Below are 23,462 nucleotides of genomic sequence, written 5' to 3' on the forward strand. Positions count from 1 at the left end.
ACAGGGTTAGTGAGGGAAAAGTAAAATAAGGAAAGGGCCCATTTTAATGAAACAGTCTAACGTGCACAAGTTGGAGCTCACGGTTTCCCCTTCACTGATCCTCCTTCGATCTCCCCGGGTTTCGTCAAATCTTGGCCCTGCTCTGGGACGAGTCCTACGACCTCTTCTCTCCGGCGTCTTCTCTCTTCATTTCCCCCCGAACAGAAGACCCATCTCACCCGGTGTCAGGCACAGGGCACGAAAACACTCTCCCGTTATTGGAGAGCTCACACTCCAAACACCCGTTATCTCTAACCGTAACCCAAACACTACTTCTACAGAAAGACCATTATGGTAGCAGTAAAACCTTTCTCGGGGTGTTATAGTTTCATCAATGCCTTTCCTATATTCGGCTGCTGGTTCACCATCCTCAGCAGTACTGTACGCTAGTGTTATACAGTGACAGACCTGTCCCCAGTGGTATTGTACCCTGGTGTTGTACAGTGACAGACCCCTCCTCAATGGTACTGTACCCTGGTGTTGTACGGCGACAGACCCGTCCCCAATGATACTGTACCCTGGTGTTGTAAGAGGACATCAGGTTAGAGGCTACCGAGCGGGAATTTAAGGTGTTGCATCTTGGCATAGGAGGGGGCCATGGACGGACGTGTTGGAAAGGGAATGGGAATCAGAATTAAAATGGTTGCTCACTGGTATTTTACATGGTATGAATATCGTTTTCTTCTTCTGGTAAACAAATTCCTCCCCCTTTCCCCTATTCCCTATATGACCTTCTACCACTTCTCACCTGCCTATCGCCTCCCCTTGGGTCCATAAGACCATGAGACCCTTAGACGTGGGAGCAGAATTTGGCCATTCATCCCATCGAGCCATTCTATCATGGCTGATCCTGGATCCCACTCCCATACACCTGCCTTATCTAGCCCTTTCAACATCTCTACATCCGCCCTATCTAGTCCTTTCAACATTTGGTAGGTTTAAATGAGATCCCCCCAGCATTCTTCTAAACTCCAGTGAGGACAAGCCCAAAGCTGCCAAACGCTCCTCATGTATTAACCCCTTCATTCCTGGAATCATCCTTGTGAACCTCCTCTGGACTCTCCCCAATGTCAACAAACCCTTTCTGAGATATAGGGCCCAAAATTGTTGACAATACTCCAAGTGTAGCCTGACTAGTGTCTTATTAAGGTTCAGCATTATCTCCTTGCTTTTATATTCTATTCCCATTGAAATTAATGCCAACATTGCATTTGACCTCCTTACTACAAACTCAACCTGTAAATTAACCTTTGGGAGTCTTGCATGAGGACTTCTAGGTTCCTCTGCAGCTCTGATGTTTGAACCTTCTCTTATTTAAATAGTCCATACTATTGTTCCTTTTACCAAAGTGCATTATCATACATTTCCCAACACTCCATTCCATCTGCTACTTTTTTGCCCATTCTTGCAATTTGACCAAGTCCTGCTGCAATCACATTGCTTCTTCAGCACTACCTACCCTCTCAACTATCTTTGTATCATCTGCAAACTTTGCCACAAAGCCATCAATTCCATTATCTAAATCATTGACAAACAATGTGAAAAGTAGCAATTCCAATAGAGATCGTTGAGGAATACAACTAGTCACTGGCAGCCAACCCAGAAAAGGCCTCTTTTATTCCCACTCTCTGCCTCCTGCCTGTCAGTCATTCCTCTGTCTATGCCAGTATCTTTCCTGTAACACTATAGCATTTTATCTTGTTAAGCAGCCTCATGTGTGGCACCTTATCAAATGCCTTCTGAAAATCTGAGTAAATGATATCCGCTGTCCCTCCTTTGTCCACCCTGCTTGTTACTTCCTCAAAGAACTCTTAACAGATTTGTCAGATAAGATTTCCCTTCACAGAAACTGCTAACTTTGACTTATTTTACCAATACTCTCAAATTATCTTAAAACCTCACCCCTCCTTCTCCCTTCTTAAAGAGTGACAATAGACAATCGGTGCAGGAGTAGGCCATTCGGCCCTTCGAATCTGCACTGCCATTCATTGGCAATCAGTACTGACAATCAGTACCCCGTTCCTGTCTTCTCCCCATATCCCTTGACTCTGCTATCTTTAAGAGCTCTATCTAACTCTTTCTTGAAAGCATCCGGAGAATTGGCCTCCACTGCCTTCTGAGGCAGAGCATTCTACATATCCACCACTCTCTGGGTGAAAAAGTTTTTCCTCAACTCCATTCTAAATGGCCTACCCCTTGTTCTTAAATGGTGGCCTCTGGTTCTGGACTCCCCCAGCATCGGGAACATGGTGTGACATTTGCAATCTTTCAGTCCTCTGGGACTATGCCAGAATCAAGTGATTCTTGAAAGATCATGACCAATGCATCTGTTATCTCTTCAGCAACCTCTCTCAGGGCTCTGGGATGTCGTCCATCTGGACCAGCTGATGTATCCACCTTAAGACCTTTGAGTTTGCCTAGCACATTTTCCTTTGTAATAGCAATGGCACTCACTCCTGCTCCCTGACACTCACAGACCTCTGGCACTCTGCTAGTGTCTTCCACAGTGAAGACAGATGCAAATGTCTTTGACCCCATTGCTACCTCACCAGCATCATTTTCCAGTTGTTCAATATCAATTCTCACTTTCCTGTTACTCTTTATATAATTGAAAAAATGCAATGACAGACTCACCTCCACCGGTACTGTATCCCAGTGACATACAGTTACAGACCTGTCCCCACCAGTACTGTATCCCAGTGTTACAGTTACAGACCTGTCCCCACCAGTACTGTATCTCAGTGATATACAGTGACAGACCCGTCCCCGCCAGTACTGTATCCCAGTGATATACAGTGACAGACCCGTCCCCACCAGTACTGTATCCCAGTGACATAGTGACAGACCCGTCCCCACCAGTACTGTATCCCAGTGATATACAGTGACAGACCCGTCCCCACCAGTACTGTATCCCAGTGTTGTACAGTGACAGACCCGTCCCCACCAGTACTGTATCCCAGTGATATACAGTGACAGACCCGTCCCCACCAGTACTGTATCCCAGTGACATAGTGACAGACCCGTCCCCACCAGTACTGTATCCCAGTGATATACAGTGACAGACCCGTCCCCACCAGTACTGTATCCCAGTGACATAGTGACAGACCCGTCCCCACCAGTACTGTATCCCAGTGTTGTACAGTCACAGACCCGTCCCCACCAGTACTGTATCCCAGTGTTGTACAGTGACAGACCCGTCCCCACCAGTACTGTATCCCAGTGACATAGTGACAGACCCGTCCCCACCAGTACTGTATCCCAGTGTTGTACAGTGACAGACCCGTCCCCACCAGTACTGTATCCCAGTGATATACAGTGACAGACCCGTCCCCACCAGTACTGTATCCCAGTGATATACAGTGACAGACCCGTCCCCACCAGTACTGTATCCCAGTGACATAGTGACAGACCCGTCCCCACCAGTACTGTATCCCAGTGTTGTACAGTGACAGACCCGTCCCCACCAGTACTGTATCCCAGTGACATAGTGACAGACCCGTCCCCACCAGTACTGTATCCCAGTGACATAGTGACAGACCCGTCCCCACCAGTACTGTATCCCAGTGTTGTACAGTGACAGACCCGTCCCCACCAGTACTGTATCCCAGTGACATAGTGACAGACCCGTCCCCACCAGTACTGTATCCCAGTGACATAGTGACAGACCTGTCCCCACCAGTACTGTATCCCAGTGATATACAGTGACAGACCCGTCCCCACCAGTACTGTATCCCAGTGACATAGTGACAGACCCGTCCCCACCAGTACTGTATCCCAGTGATATACAGTGACAGACCCGCCCCCACCAGTACTGTATCCCAGTGTTGTACAGTGACAGACCCGTCCCCACCAGTACTGTATCCCAGTGATATACAGTGACAGACCCGTCCCCACCAGTACTGTATCCCAGTGACATAGTGACAGACCCGTCCCCACCAGTACTGTATCCCAGTGTTGTACAGTGACAGACCCGTCCCCACCAGTACTGTATCCCAGTGATATACAGTGACAGACCCGTCCCCACCAGTACTGTATCCCAGTGACATAGTGACAGACCCGTCCCCACCAGTACTGTATCCCAGTGACATAGTGACAGACCCATCCCCACCAGTACTGTATCCCAGTGATATACAGTGACAGACCCGTCCCCACCAGTACTGTATCCCAGTGACATAGTGACAGACCCGTCCCCACCAGTACTGTATCCCAGTGACATAGTGACAGACCCGTCCGCACCAGTACTGTATCCCAGTGATATACAGTGACAGACCCGTCCCCACCAGTACTGTATCCCAGTGTTGTACAGTGACAGACCCATCCCCACCAGTACTGTATCCCAGTGATATACAGTGACAGACCCGTCCCCACCAGTACTGTATCCCAGTGTTGTACAGTGACAGACCCGTCCCCACCAGTACTGTATCCCAGTGATATACAGTGACAGACCTGTCCCCACCAGTACTGTATCCCAGTGTTGTACAGTGACAGACCCGTCCCCACCAGTACTGTATCCCAGTGACATAGTGACAGACCCGTCCCCACCAGTACTGTATCCCAGTGACATAGTGACAGACCCGTCCCCACCAGTACTGTATCCCAGTGACATAGTGACAGACCCGTCCCCACCAGTACTGTATCCCAGTGTTGTACAGTGACAGACCCGTCCCCACCAGTACTGTATCCCAGTGTTGTACAGTGACAGACCCGTCCCCACCAGTACTGTATCCCAGTGATATACAGTGACAGACCCGTCCCCACCAGTACTGTATCCCAGTGTTGTACAGTGACAGACCCGTCCCCACCAGTACTGTATCCCAGTGATATACAGTGACAGACCCGTCCCCACCAGTACTGTATCCCAGTGATATAGTGACAGACCCGTCCCCACCAGTACTGTATCCCAGTGATATACAGTGACAGACCCGTCCCCACCAGTACTGTATCCCAGTGTTGTACAGTGACAGACCCGTCCCCACCAGTACTGTATCCCAGTGATATACAGTGACAGACCCGTCCCCACCAGTACTGTATCCCAGTGATATAGTGACAGACCCGTCCCCACCAGTACTGTATCCCAGTGATATACAGTGACAGACCCGTCCCCACCAGTACTGTATCCCAGTGACATAGTGACAGACCCGTCCCCACCAGTACTGTATCCCAGTGACATAGTGACAGACCCGTCCCCACTAGTACTGTATCCCAGTGATATACAGTGACAGACCCGTCCCCACCAGTACTGTATCCCAGTGACATAGTGACAGACCCGTTCCCACCAGTACTGTATCCCAGTGACATAGTGACAGACCCGTCCCCACCAGTACTGTATCCCGGTGTTATACAGTGACCAACACCTTACGGAAATCCCATACTCTGTCCAGTACAGTATTCCTTAGAGGGATACAGAAGTCAATCTTCTCCACATTCCACTTTCAGGCTTTAATTGAACTGAGTGTGAACAATTTCAACAACACCATAAGGTGCCATTTGCACCCACAGAACTGACAGCTCACGACTTCTCTCCACATCCCAGCCCCAGGCGCACCAACTATAAACAGCACAGTGGAGTTCAAATGTACACTTGCCTTTCATTCAATCATTATGTTTATTTTGTAATCAGTTGCCTTTTACACAATCATATGTACATAATAGCTTGTCATTATGAAGTTGTCCACCACCCAGTCCAATCTCCCTTGTCTGTCACTCCCTCCATCCTGCATCCATCACTAGTGGCTGTTTTCATAAGACCATAAGACATAAGAGCAGATTTAGGAGCAACATCTCTCAGTAAGGACCCCCACCATCCAGGACATACTCTCTTCTCATTGCTATCATCAGGGAGGAGGTACAGGAGCCTGAAGACGCACACTCAACGATTCAGGAACAGTTTCTTCCCCTCCACCATCAGAGTTCTGAGGAACAATACCTTTTTTTCTTTTTTGCTCTACTTATTTAATTTTTTTGTATATATAATTCTTATTGCAATTTATAATGTTTTAAATTATGTATCGTAATATATCGCTGCCACAAAACAACATATTTCACGATAGAAGCCTGATTCTGGGATCTGCTCTGCTAGCCCACTGGATGTTACAAACCACTGTACTCCAATCCGTTGTTCCCAATCTCTCTCCCTTCCCTCAGTCCAGACTTTCCTGAGATGAGGACCTTCACTGAATTGCTTTGAAGCCACTGTCCCACGTGAAGCGTAAGGTGCTGATGTTCAGGACGCAGGGTAAATTTCTGCTGAGGTTAAACGCCTGTCGATCGACGGATGATTACAGGCTGGTGGAGGCTGGGGTGAATCACCCTCAGGAATTTGCTGCATTCCGCTGGAGGGGCTCAGCATATCGGGCAGCCTCTCAGGGTGCTGTGGGAAGGATCTGCCACTGTGGAGAGTCCATAGTTTATGTCGAGACTGGAAGATAAAACTCAGGTGTTCGAGCACCATCTGCTGTGTGTGTGGGAGGGAGGGCGGAAGGAATTGTGGCACTTCTCGTTGAAATCCCTGCATTGTCTCTCTCTTGGGAGAATTCTTGTGGAGAGAGGCCACAGGAGTTTCTGCATTCATCAGAGAGGGCAGACACAGTTACCTCTCAATTTCTAAGGAACTTTCCTTCAGAGGCAGTAGCCTCAGCATCTAGTGCTTCAGTGGGGGGAGGGGGAGCATCCAGTCTCTGAGCGATGGCCAATGCCTCCCCAACACCCTGAGCTACCTTCACAGGGGCAGGGACTTGCTGACGGTCCGCTTGAAGAGCGAGGTGAAGAGGCCCCCCAGGAAGCGGAGCCCGGCCGCCCCGCCGGGCACCGAGCTGAGCAGGTATCCAGTGAGGGCGACCAGCTGGAATGTGGCAGCCACAGCAGTGAGGGCGGTGCTCTGCAGCGCCAGGGCGGCGTACAGGGTGGCCAGCAGCGAGCCCATGTAGGCAGCGGTGAAGGGCAGGTGGTCCCGGGAGGCCAGCAGCCGCAGCTGGTTCCCGGGCCCCCGCAGTAGGGCCAGGCTGCCCAGCAGGGATAGGCTCCCCAGGGTGAAGAGCAAGGCAAACTTGCGGGCCCTCAGCAGTAGGAAGGGGGCATACATCGCCGAGAGGCCAAAGCACAGCAGTCCCATTGCCAGGCACAGGCCAAAACCCATCAGCCGCTGGCGTCGGGACAGGGAGGGCAACCAGGGGTCAGGCTCGGTCGCCCACAACCCTCCCTCAGCGGGACCAGTGCTCTGGTCTGGGGGCGAGCCGCTGCCCAGCCCAGCGAAGGGGTTCAGCCTGCTGGCCCAGCTGGGTGCAGTTGACAGGGACTCAGTGTCTGGGATGAGGAGAGGCTCGCTGTCAGCCGCTTGCCCCGCTTGCCCTGCTCGGGACTGGGACAGATAGTCGCGGAGCTGACGGTTCAGATCGGCCATTCCGAGGACAGGTGGGTCTTCCGGGAAAAGTAGGGTTCCGAGGTCACACGGCCCCTATTCCCACTCAACCTTCAGAATAACAAACGTGCTCTTAACAACTATAGCCTAAAGAAACAGGGGAAGTGAGCAGGAATGGTCTGGAGGGCTGGGTGTGCTGATTTTGAGCCGATTGACCTTGTAGTGGCCTGGCCTTACTGCAGATTGTCACTTTAGGAAGGGGACTGTGGCTTTAATAGACACTTGGAGTGGACTGTCACTTTAAGATTCTCTCCAAGTAGACTGTCGCTTTGAAGTCTTCCTCCGAATGGACTGTCCCTTTAACAGTCTCTCCGTGTGGAGTGTCACTTTAAGACTCTCTCCGAGTGGACTGTCCCTTTAAGACTCTCTCGGAGTGGACTATCACTTTAAGACTCCCTCCGAGTGGACTGTCCCTTTAAGGTGGCCTTTTCTTGCTCGAAGCGGCTGCCGAGCAGCTTGACGACAGTCCGCGGAACCTCTTCCTTGTGCGGCAACGCTTCTCCCTCCGGTCGCCGTCCCACGGGCCGCTTGCCCGGACCCTGCTGCTCTGCTGCCTCCCTCCGTCCGGCAGCCGCCTCGCGGGCCACCTCCCCGAGCCCCGGTGCCTCACTCCGCTCCGCTCCGCTCTCTTCCTCCGCCCGCCGCTCTCGCCCTTCTCAAAATGGCCGCCAGACTCCGCTAATCGAGTGCCGGCAGTCTGATGGTTGCTAAGGCCCGCAAGCAGGTTAATCGATCGCCGCAGTGAGCGCTCCCTGGCGGGGTCACAGGGGGTTCAGGTAGCCATGACAACCGATAGGCAGCAGCCAGCTGTGCAGTAGGAGCTCATTTCTCCTTGGAAAATAGTATATGTTAGTCACTTGTAAGTATTAAAAAGTAGATTAATATCTTTGTTTATTTTTGCAATGTGGTTATTGCCAGCATTTATTGCCCAACCTTCATCATCCCTTTAGAGGCTGCTGGGAGACAGATGTTGTGTTTTTGTCCCAGATGTTGGGTGCATGGACCATCAGCCCCGTGAGAATGGGTCACAGGCACATCTCATATCTTTTGTTTCATAATTGTGTTTATTCTTCTATAAGTGTTGTCGCCCCCTGGTAAGCCTCAGGCTTGCTCAGCTCGCTTTCGCCTAGGGGGAGCAGCCTTCGGCCCCGCCAAACTGGGTAATCAAGTTTGTGTGGATGCTGTGTGATGTGCCCCACCCCGCCGAATAACAGACAATACACCATATACAATTAAATGATTACAATTTATAGATCTTACTGGAACTATGTAATTAATAGAGGTAAAATATAAAAGGAAAATAAAAGGCGCCAAACGTATCAAAGTTCAACTACTTCGTGCACAACAGTTGGAGCTCAATGAATGGGGTCTTCTTTCCACCATTTGATCCCCTCCGACCACCCCGACCCGCCGCCTGGGACCCAGCCACGGTGGTCGACCAGAGCGCATCCAGCACGTCCTTCCTCTTCCGTTCTCCTCCCCAAAGCCCCGTGCCTTGGACACCCGCTCGGGGTCCATTCCGTCGCCCAGCTTACAGCATCGTGTCTCCTCTCTCTGTCCCAAAGCCCGCAAAAACAATAGCTTACAGACACACGAGAAAGAATAACGCCTATCCCAATTGGTCTGCAAATGAATACAATTCTCTTATCAGTAATATAACCCAAACAAGCTGCTAGAGAGAGAGAACCACTGTCTCAGCAGTTAACATCACAGAGAAGCCATTTTATTTTTAACATAACAAAGAAGCCATTTTACTCACCTTAGCAGTAACATAAAAGAAGAAATCCCTTACATTGTCTATAATTGTTGTTTATATAAGGTCATAGAACACTACAACACAGAAACAGGCCCTTTGACTCATATAGTCCATGCTAATCTGTTAATCTGCCTAATCCCTTAGTCCTCCATATTTCTCCCATCTATGTACCTATCCAAATTTCTCTTAAATGTTGAAGTCAAATCCACATCTACCACTTCCACTGGCAGCTCGTTCCACACTCTCACAACCCTCTGAGTGAAGACGTTCCTCCTCAAGTTCCCCTTAAACATTTCACCTTTCACCCCTAACCCATGACCTTTAGTTCTCATCTGAACCTAATCTCAGTGGAGGACATGGTAGATAGCAGTTGAACCTGCTGAGGACATTTGCATTTACCCTTAACTCCCAAGCAGGTAGACTGCAGAAGGACTTAGATTAGGAGAATGGGCAAGAAAGTGGCAAATGAAATACAAGGTCGGAAAATGCATAGACATGCACTTTGGTAGTAGAAATAAATGTGCAGATTATTTTCGAAACGGGAGAAAATCCAAAAATCTGAGATGCTAAGGGACTTGAGAGTTAACTTACAGGTAGAGTCGGTGGTGAGGAAGGCAAATGCAATGTTAGTATTCATTTCAAGAAGTCTAGAAGACAAGACCAGAGATGTGACGCCGAGGTTCTATAAGGCACTGGTGATGCCTCACATTGAGTGTTGTGAACAGTTTTGGGCTCCTCATCTGAAAAAAAAAAGACGTACTGGCATTGGAGGGGGTTCAGAGGAGGTTAGAACATAGAACATAGAATAGTACAGCACATTACAGGCCCTTCGGCCCACAATGTTGTGCTGACCCTCAAACCCTGCCTCCCATGTAACCCCCCACCTTAAATTCCTCCATATACCTGTCTAGTAGTCTCTTAAACTTCACTAGTGTATCTGTCTCCACGACTGACTCAGGCAGTGCATTCCACGCACCAACCACTCTCTGAGTAAAAAACCTTCCTCTAATATCCCCCTTAAACTTCCCACCCCTTACCTTAAAGCCATGTCCTCTATTGAGCAGTGGTGCCCTGGGAAAGAGGCGCTGGCTATCCACTCTATCTATTCCTCTTAATATCTTGTACACCTCTATCATGTCTCTTCTCATCCTCCTTCTCTCCAAAGAGTAAAGCCCTAGCTCCCTTAATCTCTGATCATAATCCATACTCTCTAAACCAGGCAGCATCCTGGTAAATCTCCTCTGTACCCTTTCCAATGCATCCACATCCTTCCTATAGTGAGGTGACCAGAACTGGACACAGTACTCCAAGTGTGACCTATCCAGAGTTTTATAGAGCTGCACCATTACATCGCAACTCTTAAACTCTATCCCTCGACTTATGAAAGCTAACACCCCATAAGCTTTCTTAATCTACCTGTGAGGCAACTTTCAGGGCTCTGTGGACATGTACCCCCAGATCCCTCTGTTCCTCCACACTACCAAGTATCCTGCCATTTACTTTGTACTCTGCCTTGGAGTTTGTCCTTCCAAAGTGTACCACCTCACACAAGGATGATTCCAGGAATGCAAAGGTTATCATTTGAGGAACGTTTGATAGCTCTGGGTTTGTACTCGCTGGAATTTAGAAGGATGAGGGGGGGATCTCATTGAAACCTTTCGAATGTTGAAAGACCTAGACAGAGTAGATGTGGAAATGATGTTACCATGGTGGGAGAGTCTAGGACAAGAGGGCACAGCCTCAGGATAGAGGGGGCTCCATTTAAAACAGAGATGTGGAGAAATTTCTTTAGCGAGAGGGTGGTGGATTTGTGGAATTTATTACCACAGGCAGCTGGTGAGGCCAGGTCGTTGGTGGAGATTGATGGGTTCCGGATTGGACAAGGCATCAAAGGTTATGGGGAGAAGGCTGGGGAGTGAGGCTGAGGAGGGGAAAAAAGGATCAGCTGTGATTGAATGGCGGAGCAGACTCGATTGGCCGGATGGCCTAATTCTGCTCCTGTGTCTTTCGGTCTTATCTTAAGCCTATGCCATCTAGATGTAGACACCCCTACCATGCGAAATAGACACAGGCTGCCTGCCTCTCATGATTTTATACACATGCTCCCCTCGTGGTTAGTGACTGTCCTTACTGATGGATGACACCTCCTTGTTCCCTCTAAATTGTGTGCAGAAAAATCTTGAGCTGGGCAATTTTTTGCCCAGTGACAACAAAATGTGCGCACTGAATTTATGAGGAAGTAAGTCTGGAGCTTTTCTCAGGATGATAAACCGTTCCATTTTAAATGAGCTAGCAGCTCTTTTGCGCTTCACGCCCTCTGCTTCTTTGGAATTCGACATAGGGAATCAATAATTTCTTCAGTACAAGCAGTATAAATACGCCAGTTCTAAAGTCTGCAGACAAATCATCGCAAGCTGGATGTTGTTGACACCATTGGCACCAGAAGCCGGAGAAGGAAATGCGATCGTGTGCCATCACGAAATATGCTTAGCATGCCAACGAGGTAGTAGCAGAAGTTGTGTGCACGCGCACACCTTAGAGGGAGCGTTGTTCTTGGGGCACTGACTTCTGAAGACATCCTTGACGGTGAGTGCTGGCTGAGTCAGTGACCCACTGAAGGCTCTGTGCCTTGGAGTTTCCCGGTATTAATTGCTCAGTGCACACAGCTGGCGGAGCTGCTGAATCAGAGTCCCAGGTTCGATTCCGACCTTCGGCGCTGTTCTGTGTGGAGTTTGCACGTTCTCCCTGTGTGACCTCCCCCCGGGTTTTCTCCGAGCACTCCCATTTCCTCCCGCGTCCCAAAGATGTGTGGGCTGGTGCTTTGATCAAGTAGCCCCATTAGAAGGTAATTCAGGGAAAACCAGGGGTTGCTAGTGGGCGTGTAAAAGCGAGTAAGTTGCAGGAAAATAAGTGGGGGAATGGGGTTGCATGGAGGGCTGATGGGCTCAATGGCCTCCTGCGTCATGTGGAAATATGGAGCAAGCGTTTCTCAATTTCTCTGATCCTTTCACCCTAAATCCTTGACCCATAGTTACCAAACCCTCCGCTGTGGGAAGCGTGGTGTTCCTGTTCCTTTGTGCCAGGTTCCAGTGTCTGCAGTCTCTGATGTCTCTGCTGTGTCACAGAGCCTCTCATGTCTCTGGCTGTTGCTGTTCACGGCTGTCACTTCATTTATCTCAGTTTAATCTCCACTTCCATTCGAACAGCCTCGACCCAGCCTGTCTGATGTGTGGTCCTAACGTTCCGGCCCTCGAGGGTAGGAGTGTGATGCACTGGATAGAGTTCAATCCCGACCTTCGGGTGCTGTCAGTGTGGCTGTTCTCCCTAAACCTCACTGGGAGACCCTGTTTCGTCTCGCTTCCCAAAGATGTGCGGGTGGGTAGGTGCCACCAGTGAGGAGGGACAGGAGCACAAAGACACACACTCGATGTTTTAGGAAGAGCTTCTTCTCTGCCACCAGGATTCCTGAGGGAACCATGAACCCTACCTTACCATTTTTGCTCTAATGTCCTGATTGAATTTAAATGGACAGAAAAATTAAATTAACAACATTTAAAAGGCACTTAGAGAGGGATATGGACTGGAAAGGTTTAGAGAGCTATTGACCTCTAAATGTTGGCAAAAGGAACTAGCTTGGACAGGCATCTCGGTGAGCGTGGACCAGATGGTCTGGAGGGTCTGCTTCCATGTTGTATGATTCAGTGACTCTAAATATCACGGCAGTTTCTGCCTCCTACACCCTGCCAGTCAGCAACCGCAGATGCACAGTGGAGAGTGTCCTCACTGATTGCATCTCGACCTGGAACGGAAGCACTGATACCCGGGAAGGGGAAGGTCTGCAGAACGTGGTGCATACAGCCCAGCCCGTCACAGGGAAAACCCTCGCCACCGTCGACCACATCTGCAAGGAGCACAGCCATAAGAAACCGGCATCCGTCATCGAGGCCCATGGTCACTTCTCGCTACTACCACCAGGCAGGAGGCACAGGAGCATCAGGTCCCTCACCACCAGTTATTACCCTACAAACGTCAGTCTCCTGAGCCAGTGTGGATAATCTCACTGACCACTGCTCTGAACTGATCCAGCAGATTCACTCTTATAAACTCATCTTCTCAGTATTATTTAGTTTCTATTTGCACAGTTTGTCTTTGGCACGTTGGTTGTTTGTCAGTTTTTGTCTGTTTATGTATAATTTTTCATAAATTATATTGCATTTCTTTATTTTCATGTAAATGCCTGCAAAAAATGAATATTAAGGTGGGATATGCTATCTTACATTACTTTGGTAATAAATTTGACTTTGACCAGCACTTTGTTGCTCAGTAGCCCCTCTCATTCTACCAAGTACATAAACCGACCTCCCCACGACGTAACCTACTGACCTATTTCCCGTTGCTGTCATTCCCAATGACTTTATTACTTGTGAGCGAAGGCTTTCAGGGAAAATGAAATCAAGTGACACAAATCCTTTCAGGTGCCTGTGGCAGAGCTCCCTGGACACTGAACGCAGTGCTCCCGGGAATGCTGGGTCGCAGGCCCTGTCAGCACCATTAATCATGGAATATCCGGAGCTGGTGGATTTTGTTCAGTGGGGGCGTTTAGGATTACAAAGTCCAAGGACTGTGTACAGACTGGCCGTGATCTAACTTAAAGGTTAGCTTTATTGGTCACATGTGCATTAAAACATCGAAATGTACTGTACAGTGAAACGCGTCGATGACTAAAACAGTCCGAGGATATGAAGGGGGCAGTCTGCAACTGTCGGCGTGCTTCTGGCGCCAAGGTAGCATGCCCACGACCTAACGGTAACCCGTATGTCATTGCAATATGGCAGGAAACCCACGTAGTCACTGAACTGTCTCAGCAAGGAGGTGAATGGTGCTTAATGCTCCTCCTGGGTGTGGGGGCTGTGGGTCTGTGTGGCATTGTGACTGTATGTACATCTGTGGGTTCTGCTGAGCTCTGTGGGCATGTTATATCAGTGCTTGAATGTGTGGCAACACTTGCGGGCTGCCCCCAGCACGTTCTTGTGTGCGTTTTTGTTAAAGCAAACGACACACTTCACTCAATGTATCAATGACATGTTGTACATATAAATCTGAATCTGGCCCTGTGTGTGAGTATATACTGTATGTAAAATGCTGCATGTGCACATTCGCACACACGTATGCATTTGTGCATGTATGGCTCTGTGTTTATGTATAAATGTCTGATTGTGTACATACATGTGTGTATATGTAAGGCAGTGTGTTTGTTCATGTACAAATCTGTGTACTTGCCATTTTGACTGTATGGCTCTGTGTTTCTACATGTATAGTTCTGTGTGTGTGTGTGTGTGTATGTCAGAGAGAGAGCGTGCTCTATCTTTAAAATGATTTGTAGGTTTTGATGAGGCTCACAGCCAGGCACCAGGCAATCACTCAGACTGGGGAAGATGTCACACACAGTGAATTAGCTGCCTGTTGAAGTTCAGTCACGTCGCTCCTCATTAAAATCCGCAGACTATTTATACAGAAGAAAAGCTGCGCACTGGCAGGAGCTCGAGTCTGCCTGACTTCCCTCCGCGTGAGATGATGGAATTTCACTCCATAGACAGCCGAACCACAGGGAGACAGAAACACTGTCCCTCATTCAGTAGCCCCTGTCACATCCCGACCCGCAAAGAGTGCTGTGGTTCCAGAGCAGTTAGTGCAACACTATTACAGTGCAGAGTTCAGTTCCGGAGCCTTCCGTAAGGAGCTCGTACGTTCTTCCCCGTGACCGTCTGGGGTTCCCCTGGACACCCCGTTGTCCTCCCACAGTCCAAAAGTGTACCAGTTCATAGGTTAATTTGTCACTGTCAGTTACCCAGTGAGTAGGCTAGGGTTAAATGGGTGGGTGACTGGGCAGCACAGCTCGATGGGCTTGTTCCGTGCTGTATCTCGAAATAAATTCAAGAGAGTCCAGAGGAGGTTCACAAGAATGATTCTGGGATTAACACAGGGAGAGCGTTTCACAGCTTTGGGCCTGTACTCACTGGAATTTAGAAGAATGCTTGGGAATCTCATTGAAACCATCCGAATGTTGAAAGGACTAGCCAGGGTGGATGTGGAGAAGATGTTTTCTATGGCAGAATTATCCAGAACTAGAGGGCACAGCCTCAAAATTGAAAGGTAACCTTTTAGAATGAAGAATTTTTTTAGCTAGAGTGAACCTGAGGAACACTGCCACAGAGTGTGGCGGAGCCCAAGTCCGTGGGAATATTTAAGGTGGAAGTTAACCATCTCCTGATCGGTCAGGACATCAAAGCATATGGTGAGAAGGCAGGTGTACGGGGTTGAGTGGAATCCAGGATCATCCATCACGGAATGGCAAAGCAGACTCGATGAGCTGAATGGCCGAAATCTGCTCCTATGTCTTATGGTCTTGTGTCTTAAATAAGTACCCAAAATCATTTAATGGCCAACTGTAGAAGCTGTTGTGATCGGCAGAACTAAGCTGACAAATTGGTCACAGCTGCTGGAAGCATCTGGACAGAGCCCTTGAATCACCAAGGATTACTGGGCTACTGATCAAGTGTCGGTAAACGGGATTAGTGTAGGTGGGTACTTGATAGTCAGCATGGACCTGATTCACATTCAGCTGTATTTGTTGCATGGTCATTGAAACACAGTGAAATCCGCCGTTTGCGTTAGCAACCAACACACCCGAGGATGTGCTGGGGGGGGGGGCCAGCAATTCTCGTCAGACGTTCTGGTGCTGACATTGCATGTCTGGAATGCTTGGCAGCACAACACAGAACACAACAAAACACAACGTACCAAGCGACAAAGCAACAATGGCAAAATAAGCCTCGATCCTCCCTCCCACCCACACACACATACACATACACAGTCCTCCAACTAGCATCCAGTCTCCAGCAGACGTGGCATCACAGAAGCTGGGCCTTTAACTTTCCCAGCAGACTCGCCCCAGCAGACTTGTGGCATCACAGACGCTGGGCCCTCGACTTTCCCTGCAGACTAATGGAATCTCAGACACTGGGCCTCTAACTTTCCCAGTGGACTCGCCCCAGCAAATTGTGGCATCACAGACACAGGGCCTTCGACTTTCCCAGCCAACTCAATGCAGTGACCAGGCCTTGATTTCTGGACTCTGATCAACTGTCAGGCTTTGTTCTATCTTTTTCTATCAATGCAGGACTTGTCTGTGACGAGTTGCACTTGATGGGCCGAAGGTCTTGCTTCTGGGCAGTATGCCTCAGTGAGGAATTTCCCAGAAACAGTGTGCTGAAAGGACTTACGTACCTCCTCTCATTGTTGTTAAGGAATAAATGTTGCGAAGACTTGCCCCTTGCCCATTTCTTCCCCCTCCTTGTTCTGTGAAACAAAACTCTTCATGACACTGAGGTACAGAGATGTCTTGGGGTGCATGGTCATAGCTCCCTGAAAGTGGCCACAAAAGTAAATGGGGTGAGAAAGAAGGCATAAGCATGTTTAAATACAAGAGATTCTGCAGATAACACACACAAAATGTTGGAGCAACCCAGCAGGCCAGAGGACATATTTGGAAAAGAGTACGTTCAACGTTTTGGACTGAGGCCTTTCAGCGGGACTCAGAATAAGAAGGTGGGGGATGGGACGGAAGAAACACAAGGTGATAGGTGAAATGGAGGGAGCAGGGATGAAGTAATGAGCTGGGAAGTTGATTGGTGAAGGAGATACAGGGCTGCAGATCTGACAGGAGAGGACAGGAGGCCTCGGAAGAAAGAAAAGGGGGAGGAGCACCAGAGGGAGATGATGGGCAGGTAAGGAGATAAGGTGAGAGAAGGGAATGGTGAAGGGGGGTTACTGGAAGTTTGAGAAATTGATATTCATGCCATCAGTTTGGAAGCTACCCAGATGGAATGTAAGGTGTTCTTCCTCCAGTCTGAGTGTGGCATCATAGCAGCAGTAGAGGAGGCCGTGGACTGACAGAATAGGAATGGGAAGTGGATAAGATGGGTGGCCATTGGAAGATGCTGCTTTTTCTGGCGGGCAGAGCGTAGGTGCTCAGCGAAGCGGTCTCACGAATATACAGGAGGCCACACCGGGAGCACTGGATACAGTAGATGACCCCAACAGACTGACGAGTGAAGTGTCACCTCATCTGGAAGGACTGTTTGGGACCCTGCATGTTAGTGAGGGTGGAGGTGTAGGGACAGGTGTGGCACTTGTTCAGCTTGCAAGGGTAAGTGCCAGGAGGGAGATTGGGTGGGGAGCAATGAATGGATGAGGGAGTCCCGTAGGGAACGATCCTGAGGAAAGCAGAAAGTGAGGGGGAGGGAAAGATGTGCTTGGTGGTGGGATCCCATTGGAGATGGAGATTCTGCAGATGCTGGAAATCCAGAGTAACACACACAAAATGCTGGAGGAATTCAGCATGTGTGGAGAGGAATAAACAGTTGATGTGTCAGACCGGGACTCCTCATTGGGCCTGGTATGGCATGTTTGTCTTAATCAACGGGGCACTGAGTACAAGAGTCAGGCACTGCGTCTGTATAAAGTTGGAGTATTGTCCCCCTGTTACAGGAAAGACGGGGAGACTCTGGAGAGAGTGCAGAGGGGTTCACCAGGATGCTGCTGAATTAGGGTGCATAAGCTATAAAGAGATGTTGAATTAACTTGTCTTGCTCTCTCTGGAATGTCGGAGGCCGAGGGGAGACCCGATAGGAGTTTATTAGATTATGAGAGGCATCGATAGGGTAGACGGTCAGTCTTTTTCCCAGGGTTCAAATATCGAGTACTGGTAGACATGGTTTTAAGGTGAGATGGGTGGGACAAGTTTTTTACACACTCTGGTGGGTGCCTGGTACACCCTGCTAAGGGTGGGGGTGGAAGCAGACGTGATAATGGCATTTTAGGTGGGCACATTTTAGAGGTCATGGGTTAAGGGTGAAAGGTGATGAGAGGGAACTCCTTCACACAGAGGGATGAGGGAGTGTGGAATGAGCTTCCAGCACAAGTGGTGCATGTGAGCTTGATTTCAATGTTTAAGAGAGGTTTGGATGGGGACATGGATGGTAGGGGATGGAGTACTATGGTCCGGCTGCAGGTCAAAGGGAGCAGATATGCTGAAGGACCTATGTCTGTACCGTATTTCTCTATGACTCTGACATGAATATGGAGAGAGATGAATCACTTCAAGGCAGATCAGTTAAGATCAAGAATGTTTAATGTCATTTCCTGTGCACAGCTGTAAAGGAAAACAAATTCATTGTGCTGCATCAGATCCAGAGAAACAAAAAAACACCGGAAAGGTAAAGAACACAATAATAATTAAAAAAACCATAAATATAGATTGAGAAGGTAGCCTATACACATTGATTGTATGTCCATAAAGTGACACTAGACTGTACTTAAGGTGACTGACAGGAAATAATAATGTGGTGGTGGAGGTGTTGATCAGTCTTTCTGCTTGGGGAAAGTATTTTTGAGTCAGCGTGGATGCTACGTAGCTTCCTCCCTGATGGAAGTGGGACGAACAGTCCATGAGCAGGGCGGGTGGGATCCTTCTTGATGTTACTGGCCCTTTTCCAGCTTCTTTCTGTATGTTCTTTGTTGGTGGAGAGGCTGGTGCCGTCGTCGCATTGGGCTACTGGTTGTAGAGCTTTCCTGTCCGTCGCAGTGCCGTTTCTGTAACAAGCAGTGATGTACCCTGTCAGGGTGCTCTTCACCGTGCATCTGTAGAATGAAGTGAGTATGGAAGTGCAAAGTTCAGCTCCCTGCAGCTTCCTCAGAGAGAAGAGGCAATGGTGAGCTTTCTTGACGTGTAGGATGGTTCTGAGACCATGAGAGGTTGTGTGTGACGTGCACTCCCAAGAGTTTGAAACTGCTATGCCACCGATGTAAAGGGGGGGGGGTGGGTGAGTGGTGCGAGTTCTCCTGAAGTTGCTAGCCATCTCCTTTGCCCTGTTGACATTGAGGAAGAGGTTATTGTCTAGCAGCAGGCTTCGAGCCCTTCCACCTCCTCTCTGTAAACTGTCTCATCGTTGTTGGTGTTGGGCCCCAGCACTGGCGTGTCATCAGCGCCCTTGATGATGTGAGTATTCTGGTGTTTGACCATGTAGTCATGTGTGAGCAGAGTGTACAGCGATGTGCCGAGCACACAGCCCCGGGGGGGGGGGCATCCATGCTGAAGATGTTGGGGAGGGAGGGGTGGCTGTACGTCCTGACTTAGGAAGTCTAACACCCAGTTGCACAGCTGTGTATCTAGACCAAGGATTAGGAGTTAGTTCACCGAGGTCTGTGGGACGGTCGTGTGGAAATACAGAAGCAGGACCCTGACGTCTGTCGTAGAGCGGCTCAGTTGGTAAGCGGTAAGTCAAGAAGGGAGGAGAAGTTGGCGGTGTGATGCAGCTTGCAGTGGTCACTCCGGTGGTGATATCTGTTATCTGTCAAGTAGGGTGCCGTGCACAATCCTGATTTGATGGAGACAGACGTGAGAGCACAGAGGAACATCTGGTGAAACTTCTGAAATGCCTGCTTCGCTGCCGCTGTTACTGTGTGATCCAGAATCTCCGGAGGGGAAGGCCCCGAGTCCTCGGCTTTGCTTGTTGCTCAGCGGCCGGGGCGGGGTCGAAGCGCTCGGCAGAGGATGGTGCTCGGTGTCGGAGGCTTGAAGTTTTCAGACGGACTCAGAGTAGGCTGCGGTCGGGTGCTTCCAATGGTGCTGCATCGGCAAGTTTGCAGCGCTTGGAGGTTCATGGCAGGGAGAGTTTCTTCCTTCTACCGTCTGCATGAGATGGTGGGCTATCGGGACTTTGAGACTTTTTTTTAACCGCGCCCATGGTCTGCTCTTTATCAACTTACGGTATTGCTTTGCACTGTTGTAACGATATAATTATGTGGTTTTTGTCAGTTTTAGTCTTGGTTTGTCCTGTGTTTCTGTGATATCACTCTGGAGGAACATTGTATCATGTTTTAATGCATGCATTTCTAAATGACAATAAATGAGGACTGAGTGTCCTCATAATCTATAAACTATAATCTATAATCTATAATCTGTTTTGGTGAGTGTCCAGTGTGGCAGGAACTGAGTTCTGATATGTGCCATTATCAGCCGTTCAAGGCACTTCATGATGATGATCTGCATCAGTGCCACCGGATAGTAGTCATTTAGCTCTGAAGGTATAGAGTTCTTTGATACAGAGATGATGGTGACTGATTTGACAGCAGCCTGGATGAGTGAAATGTCAAAATGTCCACGAAGATTTAAATGAGCTGGTGTGCACACTCCTCGAGTACTCGGCCGAGGGTGTTGTCTGGCCCAGCAGCCTTATGGGGGGGGGGGGTCTTCTGCTGTTACAGACAGGGGCTGCTGAACTTGGAGGGGATTCACTTGCATGCCTTGAAGCGTACATAAAAATTGTTTAGCGTGTTGTGGAGGGAGATGTCACTGGTCCCGTCAACACTGTTTTCCCTTGCCTGGACAGTAATGCCCTTGACGCCTAGCCACATACACAGGGGACCGTTATCGGAGAGGTGTTCCTGAATTTTTTGTGCGTAGGTGGCCTTTGCCCCTTTGATCCCTGAGATGCCTGGCTGCTCTGAGAACTGTTCTGTCACGGACTTGAAAGCAGCGTCCTGGGCTTTTAGTAGTGTAAACCCCAGGCTCGGCCACCACGTGTTCATCTGGGGAAAACAACCTCTGGCCCCGCCAAACTGAGAAACCTCGTCTGTGTGGATGCTGTGTGATGTGTTGCCCGGTAGCAAATCCGCACTGCAAAATATCAGACAGTGCACCAAATGCAATTAAATGACTGAACTTTATAAATCTTAATCTGGATAGAGGATTAGTAAATAAAATAAAAAGTAAAAGAGCCCATTTTAAGGAACAAGTCTATTGCGCATCGTTGGAGCTCACTGTTCGTTCATTCATTCCCATCGACCTCCAAGCGTAGCCGGCCCTCGGACCCTCGCTCCTCGGTCCACTCCGTCCAGTGGTCTCCCGGCTCTCTCCATTCGCGTCCTCTCTCTCCATCGCTCCCTGACAAAAGGCCCTGAAAAATCTCTCTTCCAGACTCACAAGAAAGGACAACATTTCTCCCATTGGATAACATACATTCCAAAGCCCGGTTATCTCTAGTCATAACCCAAACATGGCTGCTACAGAGAAACCATTACCTTAGCAATGAAACATTACAGAGGGGCCATTACATTAGCAGTGAAACCTTACAGCGTGTTACAGTAGGGAGCACACCTCGGCGTTCAGCCAGGGCTTCTGGTTTGGGCCATGAGATAATATGAAATGGTGTCATGCTCAGCACAGGCATGATGGGCCTGTGCTGTACAGTTCTGAGTAACAGAAAGGGGACTACTCCACCTCACTGACACTGCAGCACTTCCTCAGTGTGTAGCAGAATTCCCAGGAGCAGGGTGCAAACCTTTGTCCCACTGTGCCAGACCTCGCACCTGCGGCCACACAGTGGTTGGTTAGTAAACAATGGGATCCGACAGGCACACTGAGCGCAGTCTCGGGATGATGGGAGCCAGTCAGCGTGGAGAGTCTCAGTCACTGCAGGACTCCGGTGCGGTGAGAAAAGATGTCCATCCGAGAACTCCTGGAAAATAATCCCAGTGGACGCTGCCAGTGGTGAAGCAGATAGCGAGGCTGCCTCACAGTTCCGGTGACAGGAGTTCGATCGTGAATGCCACACTATTTTTGTGTGTAGAGTCTACACTTTCTCCATGTGACCTGTATGTACCCCTGGTGTGCAGATGAAGGGGAGAAACTGAGTGAGTTGATAGGAAGGTGGGGAGAATAAAATGAGATTAGATTTAATTAATATAAATGGGCGCTTGATGGTTCGCGTGATCGTGATGGGCCGAAGGACTAGCTTCCACGCAGTACGACTGTGACCCCAGTGCTGCCCTGATGGGGGTGTTGCGTTTCAAATGAGGAATATAAACAGAGGAAACTCAAAGAGCAAGAATGTTGCCAGAACTCCTTGGAAGAGGAGTAGCTGAATTTTGCCCTGTATCCTGGCCTGCATCTGTATCTTAGTCAACAATAATCTGGGGGGTTGTCTCACCAAGCTGCTGCTCGTCACAGAAGTATAAAATGGATGAAAGGAAAATGTAGAGCTGTGTGGGATGGAAGGGTTAGACTGGTTCATTGTAGGTTAAAATGTCAGCATAACATTGCGGGCCAAAGGGCCTGTCGTGACAGTACTGTTCTATGTTCTTGTATAGCACAGAAACAGGCCCTTCGGCCCAACTTATTCATACTGACCAACATGCTAGTCCTATTGGCCCTGCATTTGTCCCATATCGCTGAACATTTCCTAACCACAGTCAAATCCTATGTTCCAGTTTTCACATTCACCATTTCTCTCTGACTGAAATTAACATTCTCAGTCCTTATTCACTATTGATCACTAAAGACCCTATGTCATCTAGTGACTGGGCAATCTGCAAGCTAAAGGTAATAGATTCACCCTGTATGGATTCCTTTTAATTTTATACTCAATCCTGAGAGCTTACAAAGGTTTATAAAATCATCAGAGGTATAACCTGACAGAAATCGATTAAAGGCACAAGAATCATGACCGTATATAGAGACCTATAAAATCAGAATGAGTATTGGTAAGGTGAAGAGTTAAAGTCTTTTCTCCAGAGTAGCGACGTGAAAAACTGGAGGACATAGGTATAAAGTGAGAGAGAAAAGATTTAAAAGGGTTAACATTTTCACACAGAGGCTGGCGCGTACATGGAACAAGCTGCCAGAGGAAGTGGAAGAGGTGGGCACTGCTGTGACATTTAAAGGTATTTGATTAAAGATAAAGACTAGTTTTATTTGTCACATATACATCAAAACATCCAGTGAAATGCGTCATCTCTGTCAACACCCAACTCAGTTTGGATGCGGCCATGCTTTCCGGTGCCAGCCCAGCGTGCCCACAACTTGCTAACCGTAAACCTGTACGTCTTTGGACTGTGGGAGGAAACCAGAGCACCCAAAGGACACCCTCGCAGTCATGGGGAGAACGTACAAACTCCTCACAAACAGCAGCGAAAACTGGGCCTCGACTGCTGGTGCTGCCATAGTGTTACGCTACCTGTTGAGCAACACACACAAAATGCCAGAGGAATTCTGCAATTCCAGGTGACATCTATGGAGTGGAATAAGGGCCGAGACCCTTCATCAGGACTGTTGGGTTACTGGGAGAAGACAGGAGATTGGGGCTGAGAGGGAAGTAGATCAGCCATAGAGAAATGGTGGAGCAGAAT

At 48.9% G+C, this 23,462-nt stretch overlaps 2 protein-coding genes across 3 annotated transcripts in view; one reads left to right on the forward strand and one right to left on the reverse strand.

The window, feature by feature from the left end:
• LOC140198171 (gamma-aminobutyric acid type B receptor subunit 1-like) overlaps window positions 1–23,462 on the forward strand; it is a 289,471-nt gene that overhangs the window by 37,120 nt on the left and 228,889 nt on the right. Inside the window, exon 1 of one of the 2 annotated variants that reach the window (XM_072259165.1) lies at window positions 11,738–11,798. The exons of the other annotated variant lie outside the window; for it this stretch is intronic. The gene's annotated coding sequence lies outside the window, so the exon portion shown is untranslated. Of the gene's footprint in view, window positions 1–11,737; window positions 11,799–23,462 lie in introns of those variants that run through there. 2 annotated transcript variants of the gene reach the window in all.
• sft2d3 (SFT2 domain containing 3) lies at window positions 5,626–8,112 on the reverse strand. Its single transcript, XM_072257362.1, has one exon. It carries the CDS (start codon window positions 7,436–7,438, stop codon window positions 6,758–6,760), a length of 681 nt encoding a protein of 226 aa, XP_072113463.1. The 5' UTR covers window positions 7,439–8,112; the 3' UTR covers window positions 5,626–6,757.

Source organism: Mobula birostris, chromosome 5 (assembly GCF_030028105.1).
Source record: "Mobula birostris isolate sMobBir1 chromosome 5, sMobBir1.hap1, whole genome shotgun sequence".
In the NCBI taxonomy this organism is placed as follows: domain Eukaryota; kingdom Metazoa; phylum Chordata; class Chondrichthyes; order Myliobatiformes; family Myliobatidae; genus Mobula; species Mobula birostris.